The 13,836-nt window shown below is 41.2% G+C and overlaps 1 protein-coding gene across 2 annotated transcripts in view; it reads left to right on the top strand.

The window, feature by feature from the left end:
- USH2A (usherin) overlaps positions 1–13,836 on the top strand; it is a 773,795-nt gene that overhangs the window by 710,784 nt on the left and 49,175 nt on the right. For both annotated transcript variants that reach the window (XM_045048458.1, XM_045048459.1), the window contains 2 exons: positions 5,312–5,539; positions 10,025–11,541. In XM_045048458.1, coding sequence (XP_044904393.1) covers positions 5,312–5,539; positions 10,025–11,541 — 1,745 coding nt within the window. The remainder of the gene's footprint in view (positions 1–5,311; positions 5,540–10,024; positions 11,542–13,836) is intronic.

Raw genomic sequence — 13,836 nt, 5'->3', positions numbered from 1 at the left:
AGATCACTTCTGTAGTGAGACTGGTGTAACCTTTACAAAATGAATCCTAGATATAAACATGTTCATCAACTTTGGAGAAATTAAAAATTAACTTTATAAATGGAAAGGAATAGAGATCTTCAGAACCCATGCTTCAAATGATCTGGCTTTCAGAAATCTACAAAAATATTTGGTGTTGATTTGTCAGCATTAAAATGTGTAAATCACCCAAATGACTGGATGCACTGTCCAAAGCCATAACTTTTATGTAAGACTAAATAAGAGCTTTTCCTACTTCTCATGTTTTATTTGTAATCTAAACTGAGAACTTGCTTATAGCCATTTATTTATTGTATCATTATGACAAGGCACCTATAACTTACGATAAAACCAAGAAGCAGCATCCAAGTGGTTCAACTAAACAGAGGTTAATATAATTAAATTTAGTTTTCTCTGAAGCTATCTTTGTACAAAAAAAAGCAAACTTTTGATGTGACATATTCTCTGGGTCTTGGCATTCATGATAACTAACAAAGCGAAGGAGGAATCTTGTAACCGGGTTAGGATTTATAAGCCAAAAGTCATGCATGTTAAAATGAGGACCCAGAGTACACCTGGGGGTGGCTCAGTAGGTTGAGCATTCGACTCTTGGTTTTGGCTCAAGTCATGATCTCACAGTTGGTGAGTTCAAGCCCTGCATCAGGCTCTGCACTAACAGTGCTGAGCCTGCTTGGAATTCTCTCTCTTTCTCTTTCTGTCTCTCTGCCCCACACCACTCTCCATCTATCTCTCAAAAAGATAAATAAATAAACCTAAAAAAAAAATGAGGACCCCCAGGATGAGGAGTATAGACAGCAGAAACTCCATCAGCTGGGAATGAAGTTGATGGTGACCAGGAAGATTAGCCCCTTCCGAAATGCAATAAGCACACATAATACAGTTTATGAGCACAGCAGTGCCTGTTTACCACTATTTGGGTTCATTACCAGCAGCAGGGTAAAAAGATTCCTAAGTGCCAAGGTAAGTGGGTTCAGTGAAAATGCACCACAAAGACCAGAGGGGAAGCTTTGGAAACTGCTGGATCATCAGATCAATAGACTCGAAGATGACTAAGTTAGGTTGCCTTATGCAGTTTAAACATTTGTGCAGGGAGTCTCCCCACGCAGCCTTTTATTGACAGCTACAGATCAATGGTAATTTTTGATCATTTTCAACCTACATAAACCTATTGACCCCATGGCCACCTTTGGGGCACTTCAAGTCGTCAAAAATAATCAGAGGAGATAGTGTAAAATTGTCAGACTGCTGAACACTCCAAGTAGTTTCATGTGCCCCCAGAGCAGAGTTGAGAGGTTAAAATGTAGTTCAAATTGCCAGCAGAACCTCAACTGGCAGAGTGTTCCAGAGAGTCTTGTCTTTATGTCTCATAAAAGGATGCACTGATTTGTATCCAGATTCTGACACTCATGCATAAGAGTTTCTTTAAAAAAAAAAAAAAAGCAAAGTTTCATTGGAAATATTAGATTGCAGAAAATGGATTATTCCTGTTTTCCTCTGTTGAATAATTCTTTCCATCTGTTGCCTAACGAAAGTAGGTAATATACTTCTAGAATAAAAATATGAATAGTAGGTGGTTGTGAACACGGAAAGGACAAGGACAAGTGGGAAGCTAGCACAAGCCAATAGCCCAGAGATCAGCAATAGCAAGAAATCTGTCTCCTAGGAATCGGTAAGATGGAAGAATGAGGGAAAGAAGGAGCAAACTAACGAAGAGGAAGGAGTCAGAGTATTGAATCAAGATCATTTCCATAGGGAAGGGAAGGAGGGCAAGGAGCAAAGGAATGAAACATAAGAGAAGGTTTTTAATGATGACTTTTACTAGTCAGTAGGAGACTACTGAGACTTCCTTCTTCAAGGGAAGAATTTTTTAATGTTTTTTTTTAATTTTTATTTTTTAATGTTTATCTTTGAGAGAGAGAAAGACAGACCATGAGCAGGCTAGGGGCAAAGAGAGAGAGATACAGAATCCAAAGCAGGCTCCAGGCTCCAAGCTGTCAGCATAGAGCCCAATGTGGGGCTTAATCTCACCAACCAAGATCATGACCTGAACTGAAATTGATGCTCAACTGACTGAGCCACCCAGGCACCCCTCCAAAGGAAGAAATTTAATCTTAAACACTTAAGATAGACCGTGCTCAAGCAAATCTTCTGAATCTAAGGAAAAACACAAGTAACTGAATAAACAAAATACAACCCAATCTACAGAATTAACTGTGCCCAAATTTTACAGCAGGATTCTAAAATAGTGAATGTTGGTGTTGGAAATCCATTCAAGAGAGAATAATACAAATGATTTTCTTAAATGTTGAAGAATATACTGGTAAGGATTGTCCTGCTATTTTAAAATTTTCTTCATTTTTTTTCATGTGGACTTTACTAAACATTGACAAAAAGCACAGCTATTAATGAGCTTTATTTAAGGTGTGTGTGTGTGTGTGTGTGTGTGTGTGTGTGTGTGTGTGTTGTAGCTCTTCAGGAGTAACAACATATTATGGGAAACTGTTCTCAGCATAAATTTATGATATAAAAATTATCCTTTACATTTACAACATGAGATTCTCCTTTTCCTTTTTTTCTTTTTAAGATACAAACCAAAGTAAGCACAACTATTGTAATCACCTTTTGAAGGAGTAATCTAGGTGCCAGGCATGCAGGAACTTCAACTTGAGATCAGCAGGTCATATTTCTACATTAGATGGCAGAGGTTTTGAGTCTGGGGCATTTTGAATACTTTTGCTTTCTGAGAATCTGAGCTATAAATGTTTATTAAAAGGATCTATAATGAAATCAGTTTTGTTATTTTTTTAATGGTTGCCTGGAGTGTGTTGGATGACTGAATGCCGGTTGTTAATCATTAAGTACTCATGTTACCAAAAGTGTTTGATAGTATTGCCATCTAGGGGCTGAATGGAATTCTCAGCCCTGAAATAAACTGTAATTGAGCAGGTGCTGCTATTGACAATATACATATGTTTTTGCTTTATAGCCCACATGCTTTTCATGTTTCTTATGACAAAAGCTATCTCTAAATGTCCCCCAACAGCCTACCTTTTTTATATATAATCTGTTAGAGGTGATTACTATTTGCTTTGGAGCTTATGCTTTTTTGGCATCTATTACTGAATATTCTGAACAAAGAGTTTTTCTTTTTTGCATTATTAATCTTGCCCATGTTTGCCCTATTTCTACAGAAAAGGAATCATTTATCAGAAAAGAATGTTTGTAATCGGGACTTGTAGCATCTTCAGATTTAATATTCATTATGGACATTCTAGTTCTGTGCTATATTTATCTAAAAGACCAATCCAATGTTGTGGAGAAATAAGTTTTAAATATTTATGATCTAACTTTTAATATTTTAAAAAAGAGAAATTAGTATTTCTATAAAATTTGTTTCAGAGTCTGGTCGCTTAGCAAATGTTTAAATATTAAAAGATTTCAAGAGGTTAGCATGTAATATCATAATGGGACTTATTGAGATAGGAAAATTAACTTACAAGTTTTTGATAAATACAGGCAATTATATTTTCTTGCTTGTGTTTAACACATAAGAAGAGACATTAAACAGTTGAAACTTATAACCAAGAATGTGAGGAAAGGGTGTCAAAAATTATCTCTATGATGTTTTGGTTTTGTCTAACCAGGTTTTTGGAAAATATTTCAGTTCAATTTTACCAACTTGTTTTAGATTCAAAATTATATTTGGGTGTCTCAAAATTAAGGAGAATTTCCATTCACATAACTTCATTCGATGCTTTTGGTACCTATTCTTAGAACTAATTTCCTCTTCCCTACCTCACATTCTTCCTCCTGTACCCAGCAACAAGAGAGGAAAGGACAATTGAAAGCTATCTGTCATATTTAAACATCTAACAAACTGAACCTGATCTCGCACACCGTTAAGTGTGAATATCCCATTAAACCAGTCAAAACTTCCTCATGATTATTCACATTCAATGAGTGTTGTACAAAACAGAAAGTCCTATGTGGGGGGGGGGGGGGGCGGGGGTGTCTCTGGGTATGTGTGTCTGTGTGTCTCTGGGTATCTCTGTGTGTGTGTGTGTGTTTGTGTGTGTGTGTGTGTGTGTGTGTGTGTGTGTGTCTGGGTGCATGTGTATGTGTGTGTGTCTGGGTGCATGTGTGTGTGTGTGTGTCTGGGTGCATGTGTGTGTGTTTACCCATAGACACATTACTGGTCCACTTGCAGTCATAGTTGCTATCTGTAAACAGACATCCATCTGGCCCAGATGTAGAAAGAGCACCCCGGGCTCTCTCAAACATGAAGACTTTTAGTTCCAGTTTTTAGTGATGTAAAATATGTTAAATGTTCTCCCCAAGCAGAAAAAAAAAAAAAAAAAAACTAATTCTGCTATCCTTTTTTTTTCCTTTTAAATCAACAAAAACCAAGTTCTCAAAGCCTAACTAACAATTACTTTTGGTAAGTTTTATAGTTTTAGTCATGGTGTTTTTAACAAATGAGAATATCTTCACATATTTATCACTAGTAGACTTCTCTAAGGTGTTTGTTCATTTATAGTTCAGGTAGCTTGTTGTTTTTGTTTTCTTGTGTTTGTTTTATTGCACTTGTAAAATATAAATATGCACCAAGAGAATGCAAGAGGGAGATTGGGGAGGTATAAACAAATAGTATAAGAGATTAATGAAAAAGAATTAGGACTGTCTCAGTTAACTCTCCAAACCCTTAGGATTATCCCATTCTTTGTCCTGCAACCCGGTGCCACGGGTCTCCATTGTGAGATAGATACAGCACTGACCTGAAGCATTATAGATTTTTTTTAATGTTTATTTTTGAAAAAGAGACAGAGCACGAGCAGGGGAGGGGAAGAGAGAGAGGAGACACAGAATCCGAAGCAGGCTCCAGGCTCTGAGCTGTCAGCACAGAGCCCGACGCAGGGCTCATACCTACAAACCTCAAGATCACAACCTGAGCCGAAGTTGGACGCTTAACCAACTGAGCCACCCAGGCGCCCCAAGACTCTTTCTTTATGTTATATATCACATCCTTTGGGTTGCCAGCTCTGTAAAGGCAAAGATCCTATTTGATCTATACATTGCAAATGTCTGAAATCACACATTAGATATTACATGCAGGTGGGAAGAACAAGAAAAAACCCACATTGTTTTCTTAATAATTCAAAACTCTGTTGTGATGTTTGTGCTGCCATTGCTCATGTACCTTGGTCAGAGAATGACCTCCCAGCAATTATTAGCAGTTCCTAAAAGAAAACTAACCTGTTAACTTTCATTACAGGGCACAAGCCATCAAGCCCACCTGTTTGGGTTAGAACCATTCACAACATATCACATTGGAATTGTGGCCACAAACCAGGCAGGAGAAGTTTCAAGCCCTTGGACTATGGTTCACACCCTAGAATCTTCCCCAAGTGGACTGAGCAACTTCACGGTGGAACAGCAAGAGAACGGCCGAGCATTGTTGCTACAGTGGTCAGAGCCTGTAAAAACCAATGGTGTGATTAAGGTAACGTCTACCCTGAATATGAAGGCATGTTTGGTGTTCTCCAGATAAATAGATGAGCCCTGACATGCCATCATGTCACTGTGGGAAAACACCCTTCACAGTCGGTTTAATTCTCCTTGATCGCTCCTCCAGGCACTTAATCATAGATCAGAGAAAACTGGCTCCCGTGTGTTATGCTTGCTATGAACCCAACACTGAGCTAAGTGCACTCTGTGGATTATCTCATTTAATTTTCACATCAACACTACCAGGTAGCTACCACTAAACTTCATGAGGCATAATAAAGGCTAAATAATTGCCCAAGCCCACATTGCAAATGACTGAATTGCAATTTGAAGTCAGGAAGTCATGCTAAAACTGAACCCTAAATGATTGTTCTTACTGCCTCCTGAATTACCCTGCCCAGTTATTTACTCAAGACTTGCCTAACTTACACTGTGAGCAGAGCTCACTAAGCAGAGGACAGGAAGCCCTACATGTCTGCTGACTCCCCCACCTCCATACATAACCATGAGGAGTCATCTTATTAATGTCATAGATGTCTCACGTTTCACTGGTCTATGAGCACAAAGAAAGTTGCATTTCCATTATCAGACTGCATTTAGATACTTTGAATAATCACCCTTGTGAAAGCCAGCCTTCGTCTCCCTCTCTAATGTTCCTCTCCAACGGTAGGGGGACTTACCTGTCAGTCTATTACTGCCTCTAGTCTTGGACCAGCAGTTAGGCCCTCATCACCTACCTTCTGCAGAATTCCCCAGCCCACAGCTGCTCTAGACCCTCTGCCTTCCTTTACCACTCCCTCTCAAGATGGCAAAGAGTCCCCTGTTAATTCCACACAGAACAGTTAAGACTAAGCTGTAACTTTGCTGAAAGCTTCTCTAAAAACCCTGTAAGGAAGATGACAGCAGATACTACCTACAGCAAAAACTTAGAACTGTCATGCGAGCTCACAGGCTCAGGCCCATCCTCGTGGGCCTCCACGTAACAGCCTTGCTGCCTAGCCCAATGGCCGCCTCTCAGCTGAGTGCCAGGCCTGCCACAGGCAGCAGAAGTAGGCTGCTTTCTACAAGCCTGCTACATGTGACGGAGCCTGACTTCCCCTACTCTAGTACAGGAGGCTGAACCCAGAGGATCCGTGGTCTTAAAATCCAAGCCAGAGCCCTAAGATTTCATCAGAGAAAAGAATCTCTCTTTTCACACTCATCAAAGTACCTCCTTTGTGAGTGTTTGTTTCCCATTCTGGTGTCTGCCTTTTCCTGGCATGATTGACAATAGGAATATCTACTCCTTTATCTTCATTTCCATTTCACCAAATATTTATTGAGCTTCTACTAAGTACCAGGCATTTATTCAGGAGTGAACAAAACAGTCAAGATCCCTGCTATCACACACCTTACCTGTGTGTGTGTGTGTGTGTGTGTGTGTGTGTGTGTGTGTGCATGAATGGTGGGGATACAGAGAGGCAAACAAAAAGCTAGTACACAAAAAACAAGAGAATTTCAGAGCAGAATGAATACTATAAAGAAAATTAAATAGAATAATATAATTATGCCTGCTCAGGCTATTTTAGAATGGATGATCATTTGAATTGAGTTGACATTTGAGCTGAGCCCTGAATGACAAGACCGAGTCAGTCATGTGAAGATATGAGAACAAAATGTTTCAGACAAAGTGAACAGCAAATGCAAGGCCTGAAGCCAGGAATGAACTTGGTGTGTTCAAATGAAGGGAAGAAGGCCACTGTGGTTGAAGCATTGGGAGGGAGAGAAAGATGAGATTGGCAGATTGGTAGGAGGTGGACTGTGCCCAACCTTGTGGGCTGTGATGAGTTTGGAATTTATTCTAAGTGCAATGAAAAATTACTGGAGGGTTCAGGCAAAGGAGTAGCATAATCAAATTCATGTTTTTCAAAATCACTCTGGCTGCTATGTAGAAAATGGACTCTAAGAAGACCAGTTGAGTTGAGGAGATATTAAAAACTCAGGGTAGAATGAGTGGGTGCTGTGAGGGTACAAGACATGGGTGAAGTGGAGATACATCCAGAAAGCAAAGTTCACAAGATCTGTTAATGGACTGGATGTGAAATATGAATGAAAAGGGATAGTTCAGGCCCTGAGTCCTTGACTGGGTAAATAAGGGTGGAAATTCTCCAGGTTTGAAGGGGTAAGTAGGCAGTTGGAGGTAGAAATCTAGAATTCTCGAGGCAGTTCTTCACAAACATAAATATACCTATATTTATAGGTATTTATAGTATATGGGTGGTGTGTAAATCCCTGTGCTGGAGGAAATCAGGCATAAGAGAATATAACTAAAGATGATGAGAGACTAGGCTCAGGCTCTGGGGAATACAAAAATTTGGAGGTCTAGAGGAGGAAGTGGGGCCAGCAAAGAACATTGAGAAGAGGCAGGTGAGGTAGAAGGAAAAGTAGATGAGTGGGGCATCTCAAAACTGTGGAGAGAGTCTGTTGAATGCTGTTGAGAGATCAAGTGGAATGAGGGCAGAGAAGTCACGCTGGATCAGGAAATGATGTAATCATTTTGACCTTGACAAGGAGATCAAGTGGTGAAATGAGAAACCTGGTTGGGATGGCCTGAGGAGAAAATGGGAAGAGAAGGAATTGAGGATAAACAACTCTTTAAAGAAGTATAGGGGAAAAGCAGAGAAACTGGGCAATAGCTGGCGGACTAGAGTGTCAAGAAGTTTTATTTAAAAATCAATGAAAGATACTAGAGTACATTTAAACACTAATGGAAATGGCCCAGTAGAGGGAGATCAATCGGTGATGCAAGAGATAATGAGAATGATGGCAGGAGTGAGAGCTGTAGGAAGGGGGAGATATGGGATCCAGGGCTCAGGTGGGCCACACAGGGGCAGAGATACTTCATCCATAGAATGAGGAAGGAAGGTGAACAGTGTAAGTCTAGATCCACATGGATACGGTGACGATCATATATAACATGAGAATATTCCTTTCTGACTGCTTCTGTTTTCCCAATCAAATATAGGGTTCTGTCAACAGCCACCTGTGAGACAGGGAAGAGGGTGTTGGCAGGTATTGGGGAAAAGAGAAGATATGAAAGCATCACTTTGGAAAATGAAAGAGCAAACATACAGAGGAATAGAACAGGACTACAAGTGGGAATCACCCACTTAACATTTATAGTAAGAAATTTAAAGTGAGACCAGTCAGCATATCTGAGTGTTTTCTCCCAAACCCAGAGAGAAGCTAAGGTACAGAGGGAAAGCTAAATTTAATACTAGATAGAGATTTGCTAGGTGAATATGAAGGGGCTCAGTGACTCATAGAGGCTTTCAATTTGATTATGGAAGCTGAGCTTTCTTCAGAAAATATATTATTTCTCTTCCCTCAGGGATGTGAGCTTGCACTAGGATCCCAACTAGAAAAAAAATCACACTGAAATATGGGAGTCCAACATAAACAGATTTCCACAAGTCTAGGCTATTTCATCTTAAATAACATTAAAGTATATCAACAGTCCAGTCGAAGTTAAGTTTCCCGTTGAGAATGTTTCAAACTAGATTTGCCTCCCAAGAGATTCTGATATATGTCCCAGCCCCACTTGAGGGAGGCCACCCTAGGGAGTCACCACCATCCCCAAGAATGTATTGTATCTCTCAGGTGCACTGAGGCTGGAAGAAGGTAGGAAATCACTATACAAAAACATCTATATTCAAGTTGAGTTACTTCCCATCTTTCCCAAAGAACAATGAATAATATGGAATGAAAATTTGCTCTACATTTATAATGAGTGCTCAGAGGATTTTCCCCAACAAAAGAACACTTTGCTCCAAAGGAGCAGTCAATTCTACCAAGGCATGCGAGAGAATACGGGGAGGGGGAGAGAGGGGTCCTCCACCTTCTACTCATCAAAGTCTGCATCTACATTTGTGTATATATGTATAACATACATATGTATATATGTGCATGTATGTGTGCCCACACATGGATACATAGACATCTTCAGGCTTGGCACCCTGGTACAAATGATTCAGCATTATAATTCCATTTCCCAGTAAATGCCGTAGGAGACAACGTAGATAGTTCTTACTTACCCCACTCAGAATGAGACCCAAAGTGCTTGTCATCTATAAAACAGTGTATTTGAATACGGTTCTTTTTTAAAAAACAAAAATAAGAGGAAACCCCATGAGCACTTTTTAAGCCAAAGAATCAGCTTCAATAGTCCTTAGCTTTTAGATATGTGCTTACATGATATCCAACGTTTAAAAAAAAGGCAAAGAAAACTATTGTTCCTCTTTTTGTGGACTTTCTGTGGACTTTTTGTGTTACAGTAACTGGAAAAGAGCACATTCCCAAAACCAATATCAGAATGCTTCATCTGGATTGGGATCATCAAAAGGAAAAATTGGAGGGTGAGAAGGGTAAAAGGGACAAAATAGCTACACCAAGAAATCATAGGCTACACATCATTTTCCCTCTGCTTCTCTTCTTCCTACAGACATACAACGTCTTCAGTGAGGGTATCCTCGAGTACGCGGGACTGAATCGTGAGTTTCTCTTCCGACGCCTGGACCCTTTCACTCTCTACACACTGACCCTGGAGGCCTGCACCAGGGCTGGGTGTACACACTCAGTGCCCCAGCCTCTGTGGACAGACGAAGCCCCTCCCCACTCTCAGCTGGCTCCTACCATCCAGTCCGTGGGACCCGCAAGCATTGAGCTGAGCTGGTCTGAGCCTATACACCCAAATGGAAAGATAATTCGCTATGAAGTGATTCGCAGGTGCTTTGAGGGAAAAGCTTGGGGAAATCAGACAATCGAGGCCGATGAGAAAATTGTTTTCACGGAATATAATACAGGAAGGAACACATTTATGTATACTGACACTGGTTTACAACCATGGACGCGGTGTGAATATAAAATCCACACTTGGAATTCGGCAGGTCACACCTGGAGCTCTTGGAGTGTGGTAAAGACAATGCAGGCGCCCCCAGAAGGCGTCTCTCCCCCTGAAATAGCCTATGCATCTACGAGTCCCCCAAAACTGCTGATTTCCTGGATCCCGCCAGAACAGCCTAATGGTATTATCCAGTCGTATAAACTTCAAAGGAATGGAGTGCTCTATCCTTTCAGCTTTGATGCCGCGACTTTCAATTACACCGATGAAGAGCTGCTTCCGTTCTCCACATACAGTTATGCAGTCATCGCCTGTTCAAGTGGAGGCTGCTCCTCGAGCAAACCCACCAGCATTACAACCCTCGAGGCAGCTCCAGCTGGGGTCAGCCCTCCAGCTCTCTGGGTCATCAGTGCTACCCAAATAAATGTATCATGGTCACCGCCATCAATTCAAAATGGAAAGATCACTAAATATTTGCTGAGATTGGACGGGAAGGAGTACCTTGCTGGGCAGGGCCTGTCCCTGCTGGTTTCCCACCTGCAGCCTTATACTCAGTATGATTTCTCCGTGGTGGCCTGCACAAAAGGAGGTTGTACAGCTAGCGCATCAAAATCTGCCTGGACAATGGAGGCCCCACCGCAGAACATGGACCCTCCAAAACTGCAAGTCACAGGCTCAGAGTCAATAGAGATCACCTGGAAACCTCCTAGAAACTCAAATGGCCAGATCAGAAGTTATGAACTTAGACGGGATGGAACCATTGTCTACACTGGCCTGGAAACGCGCTATCATGATTTCACTCTCACCCCAGGTGTGGAGTATGGCTATACAGTGGCCGCCAACAACAGCCAAGGTGGGGTTTTGAGTCCACTCGTCAAAGACAGAACCAGCCCCTCAGCGCCTTCAGGGATAGAACCCCCAAAATTGAAGGCTAAGGGCCCTCAAGAGATTTCAGTCAACTGGGATGCCCCGGTGAGGACAAATGGCGATATCGTCAACTACACCCTCTTTCTCCGAGAGCTCTTTGATAAAGAAACAAAAACCATACACATAAACACAACTCATAATTCTTTTGACACACAGTCACTCGTAGTAGACCAGCTGAAGCCATTTCACAGGTAGGTAGTCGACTCCGGGTTTTCTAAGAGCAACACTGTCCTTTCTATAGTGTAAGCCCTTGAACAGTGTAAATGAAAACTCTAAAACAAGATGTAGGATGTCCCCAACCCCTGATCATGTAAGCACTGACAGTGGACTAGCAACATCCTCATCCGGCCAAAGCTTGTTTGCATAACTTCTAGAGAGCAAAATGCTTGCAGGTGGTATCTTGAGAGTCCGTTTTTTTCAGAAATGTTTGCAATTCACCACAATGTCTGGGACAAGTGATACAGAGATGGGACCCCTTCCCTGAGTTTAGACACTCCTGAAAACACACAGGCCCCTAGACAGTTCTGAGAGCCCAAATGGGGTTATCTGACCCAGGCTGTGAAAAAAATTGGGTATTACTTTAAAGATCAAAACGGCGCCAGTGAGAGTTATTACCAGCCACAGTTGGACTGACCCAAATTTTGTTTTGGGGAGAGCCTTTTCTACGGAATCCAGCACTTGTGCCAGGGATAATGAGACTCATGTGACTCTATACCCTCATCCCCTTAGGGTTTCCCCAGCTCTGATCTCATGACTTCCGAGGACGGTGCCACTTTGCCAGCTCATGTGTCTCACTGATCCTACTCTGGGCTCTCTGACGTGCATGGATGTGTGTCTCTCTCTACACGAAGGAACCTTCCCACTGGCCCTTTTCCTATAGCTTAAAGAATTACTTGGCATTTTTCCCCATCACATTTTAAGTAACTTACATCCCCAAGGAGAAGAGTAATAAAAGACATTTTATGCTTAAAATTTAGTAAAATGAACAGAACCACTTAAAAAAAATTAAAGGCTGAAAGAGTGTTGATTTCCAACCACCACTGCTAAAATTCAGCTATTATTGTAATCTACTGATGTGTAGATTAGATCCCTCCTATAATTATCTCTGATATATAGTGCTGTTTAAATGAAACATTCATGGTCTTATGCATCTACTCATGACAATTATTTAAGGTCGCATTAAATATTAAACAGTAATTAAAACTTCCGTAGGTATCTTTCATAGCTAATCCACATGCTGTGTGAGTTGCCTTTTATCTGACTCTCTGATTCAGGGCATTAAAGAGACCCAGGTTAGCTGCACAGCTATACATTTTATTCTGACTTCTTTTTTACCTGACTGGTACCTGCAAGTTTTAAAAATCGTATCAAGTTGCTCCCCTTTGAAACTCTTACTCAGAAAGATTTCTAGAGAAGAATAAAGTTTCCAGAGGTGAGAGGAGCACTTCTCACAGGCTGGGGAAGAGGAAAAAAGCTTGATAGCCTCATAAGCCTAACGATGATATTTAAGGGGATAAGAGATGTCCTCTTTACTCTCCACTCTAATTGAAGATGTAAGTGACAGTAAATGACTTAAAACAGCCTCTCACTTGTAGATGAAGTTGGACTTCACGTAGTTTGTGGTTTTTCTAGCAGCTTAATGTCTACTGAATACTGCAAATTAGCGTGTCCTCCTGGGCACCTCCAGCTGATCAGTAGGAAGAAGGAGCCTGGGAATCCTCTAAGTAGCAAAAGGCACATGAGCCAGAATTTTAAAACTGCCACAGATAATCTGGAAAACGATCCATGTGTGGACAATTGACTTCACAGAGTTGTTTTGAGTCAGATCTGCCATATGCACCCACGAACTGATGTGCCCATAAACCGGTAGTCTCATCACGGTGGAGATAAGCATGGGAGGAGCAGACAGGAAGGAGAAGCAGAAAGCGGGAATGAAAGATGTCACAAAAGAAGGAAAAAGAAGTGTAATGGAGAAGGGAAAGTGGGAAAAAGAAGAGGGAAGGAGAAATAGAAAAAAAGCAAGGAAGAGAACAGAAAGCAGTGGTAAGAGGAGAGAAAGCAGAAAAGAGAAGAGGAAAAGGTAGGAAACAAAGGAAACAAAGATGGAAAGAAAGGTGGCTGTGGCTTGAGGGAAAACCAAGGATGTCGTAAAGTCAGCAGGGCATGGGAACAGAGGGAAAAAAGCACTTATGTGCAGCCATAGGCACTTAATACTAACAAAAGCCCCTCTTGTTGGAAAGGGAAAGTCCCAGCTATGTAAATAGAACTTTCTAGGCAGCAGCAGACCAACTACAAGGCAAAACATAATTGATTGGTTGAGTTTAACTGGATGGTGATAAGGTGTCTCCATGATTGATAATCTAGCGTGTAGCTGGGTTGACTTTGGCCCCAAAAGGTCTTTCTGTGGTGTAAGAGAGCCTGTTTTAAGATGTCAGGTATCAGGTGAGGGGATTTATTACCACGGAGACTTTAACTCCATGATGTTC

Source organism: Felis catus, chromosome F1 (genome assembly GCF_018350175.1).
Source record: "Felis catus isolate Fca126 chromosome F1, F.catus_Fca126_mat1.0, whole genome shotgun sequence".
In the NCBI taxonomy this organism is placed as follows: Eukaryota; Metazoa; Chordata; class Mammalia; order Carnivora; family Felidae; genus Felis; species Felis catus.
Note: the sequence above shows the minus strand (reverse complement) of the source record. Positions and strands in the feature narration are given on the sequence as shown.